The sequence below is a fragment of the Apium graveolens genome, chromosome 10 (assembly GCF_009905375.1).
Source record: "Apium graveolens cultivar Ventura chromosome 10, ASM990537v1, whole genome shotgun sequence".
Lineage (NCBI taxonomy): Eukaryota > Viridiplantae > Streptophyta > Magnoliopsida > Apiales > Apiaceae > Apium > Apium graveolens.
The window spans coordinates 213,832,825-213,854,907 of NC_133656.1; the positions used below are offsets into that span (position 1 = coordinate 213,832,825).

General features: G+C 35.5%; 1 protein-coding gene across 1 annotated transcript; it reads left to right on the forward strand.

Annotated features, from left to right (window-relative positions):
- Positions 1–915: 915 nt before the first annotated feature.
- Positions 916–20,358, forward strand: LOC141691770 (uncharacterized). The gene is made up of 7 exons (XM_074496528.1): positions 916–1,078; positions 1,199–1,640; positions 1,751–2,579; positions 15,007–15,424; positions 15,599–15,738; positions 15,839–15,967; positions 20,029–20,358. Exons 1-7 carry the CDS (start codon positions 916–918, stop codon positions 20,356–20,358), a joined length of 2,451 nt encoding a protein of 816 aa, XP_074352629.1.
- The last annotated feature ends 1,725 nt before the right edge of the window (positions 20,359–22,083 follow it).

The window sequence follows — 22,083 nt, forward strand, 5'->3', positions numbered from 1 at the left end:
TTGGACCTTTGAGAGATTTCATCTGGTGTTTGAGCGGATGAAGGAAGGAGATAATCCCCGTACTATAGCCATTAACAATCTTGACATCTGGGTACAACTCCATGGGATGCACACATGCTTCATGTCACAGAGAGTAGTCACTGACATTGGCAACTACATAGGGAAGTTTATTGAAAGTGATGCTAATAATTTTGTGGGAGTTTGGAGAGAATATCTACGAGTTCGAGTTTCAATTGCCCTGGATATCCCACTCAAACGAAGAATGAAACTCAGAAAGAATAAGGAGGAATGGTGCTGGGTGAACTTCAAATACGAAGGGATACCTATTTTTTGTTTTATCTGTGGAATTGTTGGTCATGGTGAACGCTTTTGTGAGAAATTATTTGACACACCCATGGACAAGATTGAAAAATCATATGGGACATGGATGCGAGCCGAACCAAGACGAAGAATGCATACGACGGGTTCGAAGTGGCTTAGATAGGGTGGTGCTACTCCGGCGACTGATTCATGTAACGGTGGTGTGGAAGGCGGAAACAAAGTTGTTACCGTGAATACCGCGAGGGAATCACAAGTCAGCGATAATTTAGGAGGTAAAGGAGAAAGTATATTGCTCAATAATAGGGATTTGGTTGGAAGTAGTTTAGGAGATATATCTGCACTAAATACGGGATTACAACCTACTATGCCAGCAAAGAAAGATTTTAAAATTTTTGAGGCGGGAGGAGAAGATGGGCTGGAGACTAGTGAATTATTAATAGCGAACTTAAAAAGACGCAGGTTGGGCCAAGGGCTTGGGCTGATAGAACAAAAAACCCAAGAAGCTGACACTGAAATGGAGCCACGGAATGAAGAAAATATGAGTCCAAAAAACTTGCTTTTGGCGGGTGCTGCACTGCAGGCCCGCCACTCATCATGAATGTTATAAGCTGGAACTGCCAGGATTTGGGCTTACCTGGAAAGATTCGGTTCCTAAAAGACGTTATACGTCAAGAAAAGCCTAACTATATTTTTTTCTGTGAAACTTTAAGTAACAATAGAAGGATGGAAGAGGTGCGTTCGAAGCTAGGTTTTGAAGGTATGGTGGTGGTTGAGCCTAGAGGCAGAAGTGGCGGGTTGGCGATGTTGTAGAAGGAAGCAGACAAAGTAAATCTTCGTAGTCTTTCTACAAACCATATTGACATTGAGATTCAAACAGATGTTGATAATGTATGGAGACTCACAGGTTTTTACGGGGAGCCAGTTAGAGCAAACAGAAAGAAAACATGGGACTTGCTTCGAAATTTAGCTCGCGATTCCAATCTCCCATGGTGTGTTATAGGTGATATAAATAATATTACGTCTCAAGAGGATAAGAAGGGAGGAGCAGTGTATCCCCGGTGGTTAGTAGAAGGGTTTAACAACACCTTATTGGAGACAGAGCTGCATGATCTTGAGTTAGTGGGCCACCAGTATACATGGGAAAAGGGAAGAAATACGGAAGCCTGGATTGAAATAAGGCTTGACAGGGCTTTGATAAATAATATGTGGCTGACGTCTTTTCCCCTAACAAAGCTTTACAATCTATATGGGGGCCCCTCAAATCACAGTCCACTTTTGCTGGAACCAAAAAAGAAGGTTATTGGTGGTCAGAAAAGAAGGTTTCGATTCGAAAATGCGTGGTTGACAGAACCTATGTGCTATGAGATAGTGAAAGAAAGCTGGAGGGAGTTGACACCAGTGATATTAATCAACGTGTAACAATCTGTAGTCAAAACTTGGAGATTTGGGGCAAAGAAATCACAGGGTGCTTTATTAAACGAATAAAAGAGAGTAAGTTAGAGTTGAAAGCTCTTCGAGGAAGGAGAGATGTTAATTTGGTGGAGCTCTATAAGAAAGCCAAGCAGCGTCTTCATTTGCTTCTGGACCATAAAGAAATATTTTGGCGTCAAAGATCGAAGCAACTATGGCTTCAATCTGGAGATAAAAATACAAAATATTTTCATGCTTCGTGTAACTCTCGACGGAGGACTAATCAAATTCATAAGTTGAGGAATGAAGAGGGGGATTGGGTTGATTGGCAGTCTGGCTTGGATGATCTTATCACAACTTACTACCAGACTTTATTTAAAGCATCACATACGGTGCTAGACGAGGTGGTTAATTGCATGCCAACAACGATTACAGAAGAGCAAAACATGGATCTCATAATGCCAATCGCAGAAAAGGGGGTAAAAGCTGCACTCTTTCAAATGCATCCAGATAAGGCGTCGGGGCCTGATGGCATGACCCCGACATTCTTTCAGAAACACTGGTATGTTATGGGAAATCATATTATTGAGCTGACTAGGTATTTTTTTGAAACGGGGGACATCCTTGAGGGTCTTAATAAGATGAATATAGTGCTTGTTCCAAAGAAAAAAGATCCATTTACAATTACAGAGTTGTGTCCCATAGCCCTCTGTAATGTTCTCATGAAGGTGATAACAAAAGTTCTTGCTAACAGGTTAAAGGAGGTTCTTAATATGGTAGTGTCAGATACTCAGAGTGCTTTTATGCCAGGACGCCTCATATCGGATAACATAATGATTTCCTATGAGGTTATGCATTTTTTGAAGCGGAAAAGATTTGGAAAAGATGGATACATGGCCTTAAAACTTTGTTGGATATATTTGAGATGTCATGTCTAATATGTTTCATGTTTAGTTTTCAGATCTTAACTAACAGGAAATATCAGTTCTTACTGAAATCAGGACTTACTGGAAGTCAGGACTTAAGGATATCAGGACTTAGATTATCAGAAGATGGATATCAGAACTTAGGTACCGGAGGACTAACATTTAAGGAAGGAAGCTGATTTACAGGAAAGAAGATCGAAACTAATACGGAATAAGATATGCATGGAAAGAGTTCGAAGATTAGAAGAATTATACTCCCTCAGTCCCTTCCAATTGTTTACATTTTTTGGGAAGTGTTCGGCACGCATTTTAAAGTGCATAAAAAGTATAGTTATGTAACTTATTTTTACAATTGTCTTTTTCTGAATAAAAGTTGAATGTTTTAATTTTTATTCAGAAAAACAAAATTGTAAAAAAAATTACAGAACTATACTTTATATGCACCTTAAAATGCATATCGGACACTCTCTAAAAAATATAAACAATTGAAAGGGACGGAGGGAGTATAAGATATCTGGTTGATATATTTTAGGAGACAGAATTATATTCCATATCAACTAGAAGTTATCTTGTAACTGTGTGTCTATATAAACACAGACATAGGTTTACTCTATAAGAGTTACGATCATCGAGAAGATCATATATTGTAACCTAGCAGCTCTCGTGATATTTGTTCATCACTGAGAGAGAACAGTTCCATTGTAACAGAGTTTGTTATATCGAATACATCTATTTTTTGTTACTTGTGCTTCAAATCGATTTGATTATATTCTACACTGTATTCAACCCCCTTCTACAGTGTTGTGTGACCTAACAAGTGGTATCAGAGCTTATCTGTTAACACACATACAGTAAAGATCCAAAATAATCATGTCTGAAGAAGCAGAAAATCCAACCAAGCCCTCTAAAACTGAAGAAACTCCAAAGACTCAAACCCATAGTCGATATGAGACTATCAGGGTTCCCATGTTGAGACCGTCCGAGTATCCCATATGGAAAGTGAAGATGGCTATATTTTTGGAAGCTAAAGATCCGGAATACCTTGACATAATTTATGAAGGACCGCATAAGCCAACCAAGCTCTCTGTTGTAGTTTCAGATCAGCTAGCAAAGACCATACCAAAGGAGAAAAGTGAATACACAGCTGAAGATATCTCATCTATTGCCAAGGATGCAAAGGTAAGGCATTTGCTGCATAGTGTCATTGATAATGTCATGTCAAATAGGGTAATTCAATGCAAGACTGCAAATGAGATATGGGATGATTTGGAGACAAGGTGTTAGGGAACTGATGCAATCAAGAAAAACAGGAGGACTATACTCACTCAAGAGTACGAGCACTTTGACTCAAAAAGTGATGAGTCATTAACTGACTTATATGACTGGTTTGTCAAACTCTTGAATGATCTGTCACTGGTGGACAAGGAATATGACATTGAAGATTCAAATCTAAAATTCCTTTTAGCTCTTCCTGAAAGTTGGGATTTGAAAGCTACTATTATAAGAGATAACTATGCTCTTGATGAAACTACTCTTGATGAAATTTATGAAATGTTCAAGACTTATGAACTTGAGATGGATCAAAGAAGCAAGAGACATGCGAGAAAGTCAAGAACAGTTGATCTTAATGTTGAGGAGGAATCCCCCAAAGTGGTTGTCTCAAAGAAAGGAAAAGGAAAGGCTCTTATCATAAAGTCTGATTCAGAATCATCAAGTTCTGATGATGATGATTCAGAAACTGAAAGTCTACATGAAGTAGATGCTGATGAAGAGATGATGAAGTTGTGTGCTCTTATGGTGAAGGGTATCACAAAGATAGCCTACAAGAAATTCAGAAGGGGAAAGAAGTTTTCCAGGAAAGGAAGAAGTTCTGATAGGAAGGGTTTCAGAAAATCTGAAGGCAAAGGAGGAAAGTCTGACAGAGGATATTACTCAAATGTCAAATGCTACAACTGTGGTGAGAAAGGCCACATATCTCCTGACTGCAAGAAAGTAAAGAGTGACAAAGGCAAGGCACTTGTCACAAAGAAGAAAAGCTGGACAGACACCTCAGATTCTGAAGATGAGGAGAACTATGCCTTGATGGCAAATGCTGATAGCAGTTCTGATGCTGCTGAGTTAAAGTTACCTCAAACAACTTATGCCTTTCATACTGATGATATTACTGAGTTGAGATTATATCTTAAAACCATGTTTATTAGCTATAGAGATCAAACTTTAACATGTGAAAGATTAACTTCTGAAAATATTGCTTTTAAAAAGAGGAATGATTATTTAGAAAAAGAGTTAGTTATGTTCCATCAAACTCAGAAGGATAGAGATGATGCTTTTTATGTGAGAGGTAAAGTGCTAAAAATGAATAAATCTCTAAAAACTGAGTTAGAAAAGGAGAGAGAGACTATCAGGACTTGGACTAACTCTGGAAGAATAACTCAGAATATACTAAGTAGTGAGAACTGAAAAGAGGGCTTAGGTTATGGAGATGAGAAAAGTGAAAAAGGAACTGAACAAGTTAAGCCAATTATTGTTAAACAGACTACTAAGACAAAGGTAAATCCTGTTAAATTTGTAACTGAAACTGTAAAGTCTGATTCTGAAAAGATGAAAGATGTTGAGACAGAAGTGATAGCAGAGTCAACTTCTGAAAAATTAGAACAGGATAAACCAACTGAAGTTAACATAGGCTTAATGACAAAGAAGCAGCTTAAACATAAGCTGAAAGAGATTACCAGTGTAAATAAGGTAAATGAAGCTAGAAAAAATAGGAATGGAAAGGAAGGTGTGAATAAAAGCAACAATTATATGCCTGTTCCTAATGCTCCTAGAAAGAAATGCTATATTTGTGGAAATTCTAACCATCTGGCTTCTTTTTGCAGGAAGAATGAGAATATAAACTCCTTACCTTCTAAGTCAGGAGTTAAGAGTCAGTCTGTTAGGTTTAAGCCACAAAATCCTTGTTTTCATTGTGGTAGTATGTGGCATTCCATTTATACTTGTAAGGAATATCATAGTTTGTACTATGATTATTATCAGATAAAACCTTCTTTAAAGAAAGTTACTTTAATTTCTTCTAGTGTAAAGTATGATGCAAAGTCTGATAATGTTAATACTGATAAGAAAATTGTTAGCATAAATTCTGATGTTAAATTCGCTGCAAATGTTAACAAACTTAAAAAGGCCAAAGGATCCAAGTAATTCAAGGTCCTTAAAACTAACCTTTAGTGGTCTTTGTGATTGCAGGGCAACAGGAAGAACATCCTAGTTCTGGATAGTGGATGTTCAGGACATATGACTGGAAATAAAGCACTGCTATCAGACTTTGTGGAGAAAGTTGGCCCAGGAGTTTCTTAAGGAGATGGAAACATTGGGAAAACTCTGGGATATGGCAAGATCAATCTTGGGAATGTCATCATTAAATCAGTAGCTCTAGTCTCAGGACTTAAACACAATCTGTTGAGTATAAGTAAAATCTGTGACAGAGGTTATCATATGGATTTCTTTGAAGAATGCTGTGAAGTTATAAGTAATTCAACAGGCAAAGTGGTTCTGAAAGGATATAGGCATGGTAACATTTATGAAGCCAGACTTTCAACAAGTACTGATGGTTCTGCAATCTGTCTGTTGAGTAGAGCATCAATTGAAGAAAGCTGGAATTGGCACAAAAAACTCTCTCATTTAAATTTCAACAATATAAATAAGCTTGTAAAGAAAGATCTTGTGAGAGGACTGCCAAAAACAGTATTTGCTCCTGATGGCCTTTGTGATTCATGTCAGAAGGAAAAACATAGAAAATCTTCTTTCAAGAGCAAAACTGAGTCATCAATTCTTGAGCCTTATCACCTACTGCATGTTGATCTATTTGGTCTAGTCAATGTCATGTCTATTGCAAAGAAGAAATATGCTATGGTTATAGAGGACGAGTTCACAAGGTACACATGGGTGTACTTCTTGCACAAGAAGACTGAAACTGCATCTACCCTAACTGATCATGTCAGACAGCTGGATAAATTGATCAAAGATTCTGTTAAAATCATAAGGAGTGATAATGGCACTGAGTTCAAGAATTCAATCATGGAAGAGTTCTGCAAAGATCATGGAATCAAACAGGAATTTTCTGTACCTGGAACTCCACAGCAAAATAGATTTGTAGAAAGAAAGAACAGGACTCTCATTGAAGCTGCACGAACAATGCTTGATGAAGCAAAGCTACCAACCTATTTTTGGGCTGAAGCTGTGCAGACTGCTTGTTTTACACAAAATGCAACACTCATAAACAAGCATGGAAAAATACCATATGAAATGGTGAAGAAGAAGAAGCTAAATCTGAAATACTTTCATGTATTTGGTTGCAAGTGTTTTGTTCTTAAGACTCATACTGAGCAGCTGTCAAAATTTGATCTAAAAGCTGATGAAGGAATTTTTGTTGGATATCCACTTTCCACAAAAGCCTTAAGAGTCTACAATTTAAGAACAAGAGTTATCATGGAATCTATCAATGTCTCTTTTGTCGATAAGAAGATTACTGGACTTGAAGATTTTGATGATCATGATCAGCTGAGATTTGAGAATGAAGATTTAAATTCTGATTCTGAAAATTTTGATCCTGTAAGTTCTGATGGATTAAGTTCTGATGTCATTAAAATTGTGGTAACAACTCCAAAGGAAAATGCACCTGTCCAGGGGGAGCAAACTGAAGATCCTACCACATCTCAAGACTTTCGAGAAGCATCAGAACCAGTCACTGGCTCTTCAAGTTTTTATTCATCTAGTTCTGATGAGCCAAAGTTTGATAATTCTGGAAGCTCTGATTCTTCAACTTCTGAAAAATCAAATTCATATTCTGAAGTCTCGGAGAGCATAACTACAGGGGAGCATCAGAAAATGCTGATGGAGACAGCATGGATCATGGGGGAGGATCCAGTTCTAGAGTTCAACTTCCATCTGCAAGGAAGTGGACTAAAGCACATACACCTGATTTAATCTTTGGACATCCTGAAGCAGGTATTAGAACTAGAACTGCAACTTCAAATGAATGTCTCTATCATTCTTTTCTATCTCAGACTGAACCAAAGAAAGTGGAAGAAGCTCTTCAAGATGCTGATTGGGTGCAAACAATGCAGGAAGAGTTAAATGAATTTGAAAGAAATAAAGTCTGGACCCTAGTGCCAATATCAAAGAACAGATCAGTTGTTGGTACAAAATGGGTGTTCAGAAACAAAACTGACAGTGATGGCTTAATTACAAGGAATAAAGCAAGACTGGTGGCTAAAGGTTACTCTCAGCAGGAGGGTATTGATTATGATGAGACATTTGCACCAGTTACTAGATTAGAAGCCATAAGGATCTTTTTGGCTTATGCTGCTCACAAGAAGTTTAAAGTCTTTCAAATGGATGTGAAAAGTGCTTTTCTCAATGGAGAATTGGAAGAAGAGGTATATGTTGAACAACCTCCAGGCTTTGTAAATCCTAAATTACCCAATCATGTTTACAGGCTTGACAAAGCACTTTATGGCCTTAAGCAAGCTCCAAGAGCATGGTATGATACTTTAGCTCAATTCCTTCTGGAAAGTGGATTTCACAAAGGAATAATTGACAAGACTTTATTCTACCTCAACCATGGAAAGAACTTACTTTTGGTACAGATATATATTGATGATATCATATTTGGTTCTATTAATTTCAAACTGTGTGAGATGTTTGCAAAGCTAATGCAGTCAAGATATCAAATGAGTATGATGGGATAACTCAGCCATTTTCTGGGCCTTCAAGTCAAGCAAACTGAAGAAGGCACTTTTATCTGTCAATCTAAGTATACCAAAAATTTACTGAAGAAATTTGGAATGCAAGATTATTCAACTGCATCCACTCCCATGGCCACTACAACCAAGTTAGATAAGGATACTGGTAAATCAGTAGATATTACTAACTACAGAGGTATGATTGGCTCATTACTCTATCTAACTGCAAGTAGACCTGATATCATGTATGATATCTGTCTTTATGCAAGATTTCAGGCTGATCCAAGAGAACCTCACTTATTAGCTGTGAAAAGAATTTTCAAGTACCTTAAGGGTACAGCTGATCTAGGATTGTGGTATCCTAGGGAATCAGATTTAAGCTAATTGGTTACTCAGATGCAGATTTTGCAGGACGCAAAATAGACAGGAAAAGCACTAGTGGAAGCTGCCAATTTCTAGGAGGCATATTGGTTTCTTGGTTTAGCAAGAAACAAAAGTCAATTTCCACATCAACTGCAGAAGCAGAATATATTGCTGCAGGAAGCTGTTGTGCACAGATTCTTTGGATGAAGAATCAGTTACTGGATTATGGGTTAGAATTTTCTAAAATCCCTTTTTACTGTGATAATCAAAGTGTTATTGCTATGACAGGTAATCCAGTTCAACACTCAATGACAAAGCATATCAGTATTAGGTACCATTTCATAAGGGAACATGTGGATGCAGGTACAGTGGAATTGCATTTTGTTCCAACAGATCAACAGCTAGCAGATATCTTTACAAAACCACTATGTGAAGCTACTTTTATAAGATTGGTAAATGAACTTGGAATGGTTTCAGGTTCTTTCTCTAAATCTGCTTAGTTTTTGTTCTCATGCATTAGACTTTATGATCAATGTTTACAAACTATATTATCTATATGTAATCTGTGCTTAATTTGAAAATTCTTTAAATGCTGATTATCTGATATGGATTTATATACTCTGATAAGTATTTTGAATGTTCTGTTACTATTCAATCCAATGAGGATAACTGTGCTATATGCTGACCTAGTAGTCTTTAACATACTTGAAATCCCATGTTTGAATTAGTTGTTTATGTGGAAACTCATTAACACAAGCAAATTCTGATATTGAGCTTAGTCAAGTTTACTTTGTGTATCATATTACTAAGTCACAAACTAGATTCTTATTTCTTATCTGTCAAATTCTTATGTCAGTAAATCTTAAGAATGAACTAAGTGCTGATAAACCTCACTTATCAAAAGAAAAGAAAAGAATAAAAGTCAGGTACTCCTTTGAGATCTAGAGTAAAAATGTGGAAGGGAAGACCCAAGTGCCACTCTATGATTACTGGAGAAATACTCTGATGACAGCATAAATTCTGATAAGCAATCGTGACTCACTTACACTGAGAAGCCACTGTAAAAAGGAATTTCAAAAGATGCATAAAATGAGCACAAACAGTTGAGGTGGACTCTTGCATAAATTTGTTCTATAGTAGACATCATGACTGATGACAGATTTTAAGCATTTTTCTTAGTTATGCCTTATTTCTAAGATATACTGAAGTTGATCAGACTTTAATCCTTATCTGATATTTTGTTGAATGCACACACTTTCACTCCATATGAATGATGAAAATTACTGTGGTGATTAAGTTGTTTTTGACAAACGGTTAAGTGTCATTTGCATAAATTCTAAGGACAAGTTCCGATGAAAGTTCTGATGATTAAACTCTAAAGAAAACAAGTCAGTATTTGTATGAAGATTCACTGAAAAATATATTCACTATTTGAGTACAGAAGCCATGTTTTGATGACTGTTAAAATATGATATGAGTTAAGTTCTGATATTAAATCATGATGGAATTTTTGATGCTTACGTGGCATTTTTCTTTACTTGACTTATTTGTGGTAAAATCTGAAACAATCATATTTAAATCTGAATAAATTTGGGTAAGTTAAAAACAGTCATAATCATTATGGGTTAGTGGTTAACGTGTATGTCTTGAAAAACTGCATGTGCACATTAATTGTTAATTATTTCTCGTGCCCATTAACTCTTGCTTTAGATCTTTTACTGACTGTTATTATTACACATCAGTCTAGGGAGTCGAGGGATTATTATTTTTACTTGTAATTGTTAAAAACTCCTCGCGACCCTTGGTATTCCATTGCCTATTTAAATGACTGATCATTCATCAGTAAAATCACATCTATTCATTTCTCTCAAACAATGGCACATTTTAGTTGGTTTTACTGCTATGGCACAGAAACTGTGACCATTTTTCGAAATGGAATTCCGACTCTATATCCTATCAACAACATTCCATTCGACATCTGGAATCAACTTTCGGGCAATATTAAAAATGATCTGCTGTCTTTCCAAAGAGAAGTTCATCTTCGTATTCTTAAACAGCAGGAGCAAATCATTCGTCTTGCTGTTTTCTTTGTTGAAAATAGGAAGAAGAATTAATTGTCATCCATTCGTTTCTCTTCACCGTCAGCTTTGTCAGTCTTCTTAGACTAGGACTAAGGCTGTTGATGTTAAGAATCTTATAATAGAACTATCTTGTACTTTTTGCATGTAATTGATAAATTTCATGAAATGTACTCATCTGATATATTAATAAAATTTCCTTTAATTGCAAAATTTGTTCTTTGTTTCTCAAATTCTATGACTGTACATGTTTTAATTGCAATTTGTTAATCTTTACTTCATCATTTTTAACTTTATCCTGTGATGAATGTTTTGATTTAATAATGGTCAATAATAAATTCTGATGATTTGAGGAAACAATTGAAGCATGAGTTCATGCATCTGAACCTGTGATAGTTGAAGCTGAGAATGTTACTTCTCAGAAAGAAACAGCAGCTCAAAGTTCTGATACTTTGAAAAGGAAATTTATAAATTCTGATGCTACTGAAGGAACTCCTTCATTGGCAAGGAGATTGAAGAAAATGAAGGCAAGGAGGTATTTGGCTAAGGCTATATCAGAAGATACTGAAGAAGCCGAGGAAGGGGATCAGGAATCTCTGATCTCACAAGAACCAATTATTATTGCAGCCCTTCCAGCTCAAGCCAAAGACACTGCTAATGACACGGTTCTTAACCCTCCTGTCTCTCCTATTAAATCTACAGATGATGCTAAAGAACAAACTGATATTTCTGAAATAGATATTCATAATTTGAATATACCTGAAGTTCTTTATTTGGAAGCTCCATCTACATCAAAGACACCAGCTCTGGAGATAAATTCTGCTGATCAGAATTTAGATGATGTAATTCATGAATCTCCAGTTGCTTCACACACTGTTGAGCTCTCAGAACATAATGAGTCTTCCTCAAGTTCTGATGACAGTATTTCTGCTGAGACTCCAGTACCTATTCTGGGCAAGGAAGAATTGGTGAAGAAATTTGTTGAAAAGGAAGCACCTATTCCTTGGGAGGATACTCACAGAGGTGTTGAGTGGACCAAGAAGTGGAATGAATCAGATTTTATTCCATGTTCTAAAATTCTGACAGAGCATATTGCAAAAGCTGATGAGTTGCTCACAAATGCTGATTTCAAGACACAACTCAAGATTACAGCTCTGTCTACAAAACATCTTCAAGGTCTACATACTGCTACTCATGAAAAGGTTGATACACTCAGAGAACAAGTTGATAAGCTCGATCAGGTGCTCAAGCTTGACAAAAACAGGTATATCAAACCTATTTCTGAAAAAGTTGCAGCCATTGAGAAAACTCAAGAGAAGCAACAGGCCCAAATTGCTGAGGTTCTGGTTAATCAAGCTTCTCAGAAAGCTCAATTGGATGAAATCCAATCTTCAGTTGAACTTCTTCTTTCTCTCTTACTTCCTGATGATGCCAAAAAAGGGAAGAAGGTAGTTAAGTCCAAATGCTCACCCACTCAAGAACTGAAGAAAAAGGATGATAAAGGTGATGACCAGGGAAACTCTGAAAAGAGCAGAGGTCAAAGAAAAGTTCAAGGAAAATCTTCTATTCAGAACAAGTCAAGTTCTGATGTTGTGAATGCTCAAAGATTGAAGTCAAGTGGTGGTAAGCAAAGTCTGATGTCAAGTTTTGATATTCTGATTCAGTCAGTATCTGAAGACTCTCAGAAGTTCTTGCAAACTCTGAAGTTAAAGGGGAAGCAGACTAATGTTTATTACAAAGATCCTAAAATCCAGACACTTGATGAGGAGATAGCAAGAAGATTATTTTTGAAACACAATCCAATAGTGGATTTAGAAACTCTCAAGGAGGAAGAACCTAGATTTGCTGCTGAGAAGACAAATCCTAAGTCTAAAGCTTCTAATGCAAAGAAACCTCCAAGGCCAAAGGAAAAGGGCATTGTGATCAAGGAAAAGTCAAATTCTGAAATTTCAAAGTTCAGAACTAGATCACAGACTGAGAGTAATCTCAAAGACAAAGGGAAAGGAAAAATTGATGAACCAACCAAGTCACTGGACTTGAAAACCTCTCAAGATCTGATGAAACCAGTGTGTAAAATGGTTCAAGTATCTGATGTTAATCTTGTTGAAGATGAAACTGTTCAAATTCTGAAAGGAAGAAAGATAAGTGAAGATTCTAAAATAGCCTCTGACATTGCTCAAGTTGTTGTTCATAATAAAGGACAGGAAGGTATAGAAGAAACAACAAATTATGATCAAGCTATCAAGACATCAACTGCTGATAATGCTCAAGTTGATTTGAATAAATTGAAAATTGCTGATAAGAAGAAGCTGTTATGGAAGAAAGCTACTCCAGTTGAACCAAAATTCAATCTCATGATTAATCAACTTGTTACATTTGGGTTGAAAGCCAAGCAACCTAGAGATAGAGCTGGATTAGGTTCTGACGAAGAGAAGATTCAAACAGGAGTAGAGGTTACTCTAGGAGATCCATTCATATTGACAGACAAACCATATGAACAAATCAAACAAAGGCACCTTAACAAGGTGTTGTCTGCTCAAGTTGTGATAGATGCTCATGATAAGGAGAATCTGAAAGAGAAATTAATCTTATTTCTCAATGATGGAAGGACTTATAGATTAGCTGATTCTGATGTATTAAAGAAGTCTATCAGAGAACTTCAACATATTCATTATCTTCTGGAAGTAAAATCTGATGTTACAAAGATGGTCAGAATATATTTTGAAGGCTATAAGAGACCTATTCAAAATCTCTGGTACAAAGACTTCTCATTACAGTCCAATAATTATTGAAGGTGATGGAAGAGAAACTCCTATGTTGAAGAATTCTGCTAAGGTGGAAGTTATTCTGAAAGGAAGATGCTTATGTTATAATGAAAACTCTTCACATCCCAAGGTTATCAGACTTGGTGATGGACTTGAAAGAACATCCATTCAAGCTCTCAGAACAGCCATTTATCAAATTGTTGACAATAAAGAAGAAGAACTGATGCAGGTCAAAGCACAGTTAGCTGAAGTTCTGAAGAAAGCTGAAGATAATCTGATAAATGATTTTGTTAAGAATCATTATGGATTCAGATTGATTCAGTGATGTTGGTAAAGCTGGATGTTTTGTAAGTTGTAATTTATAGTCTAATTAAACTCTTCTTGCATTTGAACTTAGGTGTTTTTGACATCATCAAATTTATTAACTTGTATATTCTTGCATAATTTATAAGTTGGGGGAGATTGTTGGATATATTTGAGATGTCATGTCTAATATATTTCATGTTTAGTTTTCAGATCTAACTAACAGGAAATATCAGTTCTTACTGAAATCAGGACTTACTGGAAGTCAGGACTTAAGGATATCAGGACTTAGATTATCAAAAGATAATATCAGAAGATGGATATCAGAACTTAAGTACTGGAGGATTAACAGTTAAGGAAGGAAGCTGATTTACAGGAAAGAAGATCGAAACTAATACGGAATAAGATATGCATGGAAAGAGTTCGAGGAATAGAAGAATTATATAAGATATCTGGTTGATATATTTTAGGAGACAGAATTATATTCCATATCAACTAGAAGTTATCTTGTAACTGTGTGTCTATATAAACACAGACATAGGTTTACTCTATAAGAGTTACGATCATCGAGAAGATCATATATTGTAACCTAGCAGCTCTCGTAATATTTGTCCATCACTGAGAGAGAACAGTTCCATTATAACAGAGTTTGTTATATCGAATACATCCGTTTTCTGTTACTTGTGCTTTAAATCGATTTGATTGTATTCTACACTGTATTCAACCCCCTTTTACAGTGTTGTGTGACCTAACAAACTTGACATGAGCAAAGCATACGATAGAATAGAGTGGGATTTTTTTAGGTCAATTTTGAAGAAGATGGGGTTTTGTGAAAAATGGGTTCACTTGGTGTTACAATGTGTGTGGACTGTCTCTTACAATATTGTACACGGTGATAAAGAGTTGGGTCCAATTTTTCCGAGTTGAGGAATCCGGCAAGGAGATCCGTTATCCCCGTACTTGTTCATTATTTGTGCGGAAGGATTGTCAGCCTTGATTCGTAAGTATGAAAGCAAGCAATGGATTCAGGGTGTAAAAGTTTATCGTAAAGCTCCGATTATCCCATATGCTATTTGCTGACGATAGCTATTTTTATTGTAAGGCTGAAGTTGGAGAAGCAAGTCGTGTGTTGGAGCTTTTAGCAACTTATGAGAAAGCATCAGGGCAGAAAATTAATGCAGCTAAGTCTTCAATATTCTTTAGCTCCAATGTCATACAATACAATCGTAATGAAGTCAGTCAAGTTCTGGGAATAGATGAGGCAGATGAGCATAGTAAATATCTTGGATTGCCAAACACACTGGAAAGAAATAAGTCGGTGTTACTGGGCTATCTAAAGGAGAAGGTAAAATCGAAGATCAGAAATTGGAATGGGAAGGTGGTGTCTAGGTCAGGTAAAGAAATTTTAATCAAGTTGGCAGCACAATCGCTTCCATCATTTTCTATGAATGTGTTTCTGTTGCCTCTGGAAATTACCAGGGAAATAGAAAGATGTTTGTCAAAATATTGGTGGGACACAGGTCAGTCGAACGGTAGTAATTTGTCGTGGATGAGTTGGGAGCGAATGTCAAGAAATAAGAACAGTGGAGGATTGGGATTTTGAAACTTCAGAGAATTTAATATTGCCATGCTTGGAAAGTAGGGATAGAGATTTTTGTCTAATCCTGACTTTCTTGTTACTAAAATTTACAAAGCTCGCTACTTTGCTGACACTGACTTCCTTAATGCTTCTCTGGGGAGCAGCCCTAGCTTCATCTGGCGGAGTATTCATGCTGCTAAAGATATAGTTAAATCTGGGGTTAGGTGGAGGATAGGTGCAGGTGATACTGTGAAGGTTTTGGGAAAACCATGGCTTTTAGATGAGGCTAACCCGTATGTCACAACGGTGTCTCAATCTATAGAGAATATATCAGTGAATTCTCTTATGTGTATAGATAGGAGATGCTGGGATTCGGAGGTCATTAGGGACATTTTTAACGACAGGGATCAAAATTGTATTTGGGAAGTTCCTATCGGAGATGCGAGTGACACTGACACGTTATTTTGGAAATTTGAGCAGACAGGTATAATATCCGGGATATATCGTGTAATTATTTTTGCTAATAAATAATTATTATGTGTGTTCAGTATCTATTCTGTGAATTAATTGTTAAGTGTTATCGGTGTTTGGATATTTAAAAATATTATTATTTGAGTATTTTAATTTTTATATGTCCAAAATAAAATATAGATAATTGTCATATCTTCCTAATTATTTTTAAGTTGATTTATGGATTTATAAGAATCATATGAAATTTATAAAATCTTTTTCCGAGTATTTAAAATCTATTTTATAAAAACGGGAACCAATCGACGTCATCCGTTGTTACGTTTTTGGAACCCGAAACTCTTCCGAGAACTCCTTTCTAACCTAATTATAATATTCCGAGCATATTCCATGTTTCGACTTTTTCGATCCGGCGTACGGTTTGTTCTGCGCGGGTCCCAGCGTAACATTTTCGATACAATATTCGTTTCGGTAAATCAATAAAACCCGTATTTTCGATAAACGGGAGCTTTTTATTAAACTATCACAATTATCACTTCGTAATACGTGTAACCAGGCGCTGAGACCAAGACCGCAGTACAAATTGTACTGATTTGGATAATTATCCCGAAAATCGATACCGTTTGGATCAGTTTTTATAAATAAACGTACCGTTTTATATCCGGAATGATCCAACGGGATACTAATTTTCCGTAAATATAAATAGCCTTTACCCGTATTTTATTTTGTATCAAAATTATTTGTAGACAGATAATTATATAATTTTACAGAGAAAAATCATATATTCATAAACCCTTCGGAGAATCAAACCACAAATTCAAGGTGTTAGTGAAATCCGTTTGGAAAGTTGGAGTAACCAAATTGAAGGTCTCAAGGAGTACTATCAGATTCTAGAACCTGTTTTACTGCAGAATCAAAGGTTGATTTTATATAAATTTATTTATTTTCGAATTATTTTGATTAAAAATAGGAATTTTCGTTCAGATGATTGTTTGTATGATTTGATACTTGCATGTTGTAGAGCTTGTTTTCCTGATGATTTTCATATGTCATACGTCTGATTTGGAGTTCAATAACATGCTCAAAAGTGGGTTTAATTTTCGAATTTCAAAATTAGGGTTTATAACCCGTATGAATGTTCTTAATTGAAATTTGGGGGTTTCTTATTCTGGAATAGATTGATGTTGTGGTATAGTGGATTGTATTCTCTGTGAAATTTGCAATCTAGTCGTATAAGTTTCATGAATCACCGAGGTCTGTAGAGAAGGGAGTTGTCTTTTGAAATTTTCCGAAGTTCGCCGGAAACTGGCAAACTTCACGGCCAAATTCCGGCCAACTCAGGGATGATTGAAACGATTTGTTGGCATGGTTGAGTTCCTGGTAAAGTATAGATGTGATCTGGAGGTGTTGATGGGGTGAGGACACCGGGAACGTGTTCTCCGGCCACCCCTGTATTTTCCGGCGACGGGGCTGGAAAATTACAGTTTAGTACCTATAGTTTTGAAAACGATGCAGTTTGGTCCCTGAAGTTTCCAGGCTTTGCAAATTTAGGATTCTTGTTTTAAAAATATTTAAAAATCATATTTCCTATTTATTTTTATTATAAAAATTCGTTTTTAATTCCTGAAAATTCTAAAAAAATTAGTATTTTAATTCCGAAAATTATTTTTAATTCAGAAATAAATCTGAATTAATTAGTTAATTAATATCAGTTAATTTTTAATTGATTAATTGGTCAATTAATTTGAAAATTAATTGATTAATTGATTTAATTAATTATTAATTGATTTTAATTAATTATTTAATTAGATTTAATTACTTAAAAATGATTTAAAAATTTCGAAAAATAGTTTCGAGTTTTAAAATATTATTCTAAATTATTTTCAAGGCTCGATAATTATTATAAAATTGTTTCGAAGCCAGGATTGGCTAATCGAACCCTGTTTATTAACCCGAAATTGATCCAACGACCTGTTTTAATTCCGAAAAATGTTTTAAAAATCATTTTAAATACCAGAAAGCCTATTTATGACTCGAGACTTCTTTATAAATGATATGTCATTAATTATATGATGTATTATGTGTGATACGTGACTTGTTGATTGAGTATCGGTCTATATATTCGGTGTTTATTTGATTATTGTGTAACTTTCAATCCGTTAATCAGATTTGGCTGAAAAGAAGGGTAGATAGAAGTATGTGTTGAATAGAATCGTATGAGTTGATTATTGATAGATGCTTATGATATGTGAGCAGAAGAGGCAAGACATAGAAAAGGGAAACAGATAGTTGAGAAGTAAGACGGTTGAGATTGGAAGCGAGTGCAGGATAGTAAGCTAATACCAGGCAAGTGTTCTGAACTCTCTCGAGATATTGTCGTGATTGATATTCCTGTTTTATATTGCAAGTGCTTTGAAGCACTGTACCCTAAACCTTGATTCCAGTTATTGATCTTGAGTCGTAACCTGATTCTTTCTAGACCATTTATTGTTGTATACCCAAACACGAACCTCAAGTATACGATACTACTCCACAAATAAATACAAACTAACTATTAAACACTGAACCAGATTGCTTACACATTCAAATCTTTGTATTTTATGCTTTGAAAGACCAAATCCTTGAAACCCTGAAATATTGATTCATTGTTATCAAATTCTTCCATTACCTAGCACTCAAACTTTAAAAATACTCTGTTGATCCTTATGCAGATTAAAACCATTTCATTATGGAACATCAAATGTTGTTAATAATTCTGGTTATTGCTTATTATTGTTTATTCTGTTATTATGTTAGAATTGGATTGTTTTTATAAAATTTTGGACCAGATTCGTGGTCAGGCCATATAATGGTCAAGTTAGGCCAATGTGTGCCTTGGATCCAGTAGTTAGAGCAGTGCTGTGTGCTTTGCTCGGGGTTAGTGCGTGACTGATCAGCAGCCTAACCTTGGTTTTTAATATGAAAATATAATATCCAATTCTAAATCATAATCCATTGTTCACTTGATATCATAACCATGTTCACCTGATGATCATTATTCTCAGTTTTGTCATTGTGACTTGCTGAGCTAGTTAGCTCATTTGTGCGATATTGTTTCTGTTCTTTTCCAGTTAAGAAGGAACCGATTGGTACCGAGGATCCCCAGTCCAGCGCAAGAGCTAGGGGTTCAGGTTGATTGAGCAGAGCTAGTAGGCTTCTTTTGGGATAATTTAAGTCTGTAAAAGTTTGTAATAATGTTTAATACTCAGTTTTGAGTTTGGAATAGTTGGGATTTGAACGTTTGTAATATAATAGTGTGTTTGGCTTGTGTGCATACTTTAACCTGTTGCGGTCCGTGGTGGTTGGTAAGTAGGGTCACTGCATATTATTACTATTTTTATTATTGTTATAAGCAGGTTATAAATAAGGTGTGTGTGTGGACCCCAAACTTCTGACCCGGGTTTGGAGGGCGCCACAACAGGGATCTATTCGGTCAAGAGTGCTTACAAAATGATGCAAGTGCAGAAAGGTTTTGCTGAGAGAGAGAATACGGACAACATCTGGAGAACATTATGGAGCATTAAAGCTCCACCCAGAGCTTTGAACTTAGTGCGGAGAGCTCTTTCTCTCTGTTTACGAACTATGGTCCAGTTGCATCAAAAGCATGTTCCAATCCATACTCGCTGCCAAGTTTGTGCTATTGCAGATGAATCAATCTATCATGCGCTAGTGGGATGTTATTTTGCAGTTCAGTGTTGGAAAACATGGGATCCAGGTATTCATATTAATGAAGAGATGGAGTTTAATGTTTGGTTGTAAGGGAGTCTAAATATAAAAACGAAGAAGCAACGGGCTGAAATTGTTACTCTATGCTGGGCAATTTGGCATGCTAGAAATGAAGTAATGTGGAATAAAAAAGCAATGATGGTTAATAGAGTAGTTGCAGGAGCCAAAGAGTATCTTACATAATGGAATGAAACTCAAGTAATGTCATTCAAGGTGCCACTCCAGCCATGGGCAGATGGGGATGGTGTTGTTTTTTGGGTTAAGCCTCAACATAACTCAGTTAAGATCACGGTGGATGCGGCTATTTTTTAGAACAATAGTGCTTTTAGAATTGGTTTAGTAGCACGAGATTCGGCAGGAGGTCTTCTTCAAGCCAGAACGAAGAAATTTCAAGGTCAGACAAGGGCAGAATTTGCAGAGGCTATAGCTATTAGAGAGGCCTTAAGTTGGTGCATGTGCTCGAGTTGGTCATCGGTGATTATCGAATCTGATTGTCTAGTTGCTGTTGAGGCCATCAGAAGTAGCACACCGATGCTATCTCATTTTGGAGGTGTAATTGAAGAATGTCGTAAGGTATTGAAGAAAAACAACAATTTTCAGTTGTATTTTATTAAACGATCTGCCAATATGGATGCTCATTAGCTTGCTCGAGCATCGTATAGCTTTCCTGATCGTAATTTTGAAAATATGTTTATATGTTTCAATATTAAAATATACACGAATTTTATAATTTTTTACAGTAAAAATTATATTTGAGAAAATAAATAGGTAAAATTTATATTATTTTGTGAGTGAAATTTATTTGAAGGTTATTTACTAGGCAATAAAAATATATCTTTATATTTTAACTTTTAAATTTATTTAAATAAAAGATAAATTATGATAAGTTTTGATTTTTTTTATTTTGATAAAATTTGATTTATTATTATTAATAGAAAACAATGATTTTATATATAAATTATGATTTATTTGTAATTCGTTATGGTTATTAAATGTATTTTTTAAGCTGAATAACTAAATTATAAATTTTTCGAATTCGATAACTTATTTGCTAGTTAAGGCATCTGTTGAATATATTTTAGTTTTCTACAATTCTTTCTCAGTTCATCGATATCTACTCTTGGTTGCAAATGAAAAATGTTACTCAAACTATATATATTTAACCTAAGATCATTTTATTTAGCAGCTTGTAGTGAAATATTATTTGTTTATCCATTTCTTTCTGTTATATTGACAAAACAATATACAATGCATCCGTCGTAAAATGATTATGTGAACTATTATTGATTAAAACATATCATAAAGAGGAAACGAGTTATTAACGTAAACCGGGGGATCTAGTTTTGTGGAGACAAAAGACTAAAAAGGCTGCTGCATGCATAATTAACCCCCAGTCCCCACTACGAGAACACGAGGACAGTAACTTCTTCTTATTTCATATATCAATATATTATGTATACATGTGGGGCTGCTTTAAAAGCCACGATCAAAGACAGAGGAGTAAAATTTTAACCATCCAGGTCATTTCTGATCAGTCTCCCAATTGATAGTTACTTCCTTTTGCTTGTGATTATCTCAAAACAGTAAGAAGTAGAATAAATTATAAACCTAAACCAGTTAATTGGTAATAGGTTTACATACATGCATATGTGTATATGCCAGGACTGAACTGAAGTTAAACTGCAAGTTGAACTTTTATATGCATCTTAAAATTACAGAGCTTTAGTTCTTGCCTCTAAAGGTCTTTTTGGGACCCAATTTTTCACAGCCTCACACTACAACACAGTCGCTGTTGATCAAGAGTATAACCAGATTAGGGACCAGTTGTAAATTAAACTACAGCTATATATATAAATATGAATTATTGATGCAGTGAAAATTGGGGATGATATATATCTCCAGTGACTTCTTTGCTGGGCAAGGTTCTTTACGATCTTTTTGACTGCTTTTAGCTTCCTAATCGTTCATTTTTGACAAGCATTGTCTTGTTCTTGTCATTACTGCAGTAACTGTACTTAAAGAACTAGTGCACGGTAAGAACTTGTAGACATCTTCATTTAAATTAATTATACTGGCAATTCAACAAATTATAGTAATCTGCCATTCGAATCTAATTTTCCCTCAAAAGCATGAAGGAATATACTCCATGATGAATTTTGTATAAAAATTATAAAAGAAATCCAGAAAGTGGACGCCCCTTTTGAAACAAAGCTGATCATCACTTTCTTTTAGCTCTCCTTATGGGTGATGTTTAACCTTTTCCTTCTGATGGAGAACTATTACCATGATCTATGCACCTTTTCGTACCTCTGTATATGCTTATCCCTTTTTATCTTTTTGGCCACGTCTATATTATATATTTACATA

What these genes read in the sequence shown, in the direction of transcription:
- LOC141691770 (XM_074496528.1), top strand. Translation starts at nt 916, where the DNA reads ATGAATGTTATAAGCTGGAACTGCCAGGATTTGGGCTTACCTGGAAAG. An exon ending in TTCGAAGCTAGGTTTTGAAG is followed by an intron (nt 1,079 to 1,198) that starts GTATGGTGGTGG and finishes AGATTCAAACAG; the next exon opens with ATGTTGATAATGTATGGAGA. An exon ending in TTGGAAATTTGAGCAGACAG is followed by an intron (nt 15,968 to 20,028) that starts GTATAATATCCG and finishes GCTATTTTTTAG; the next exon opens with AACAATAGTGCTTTTAGAAT.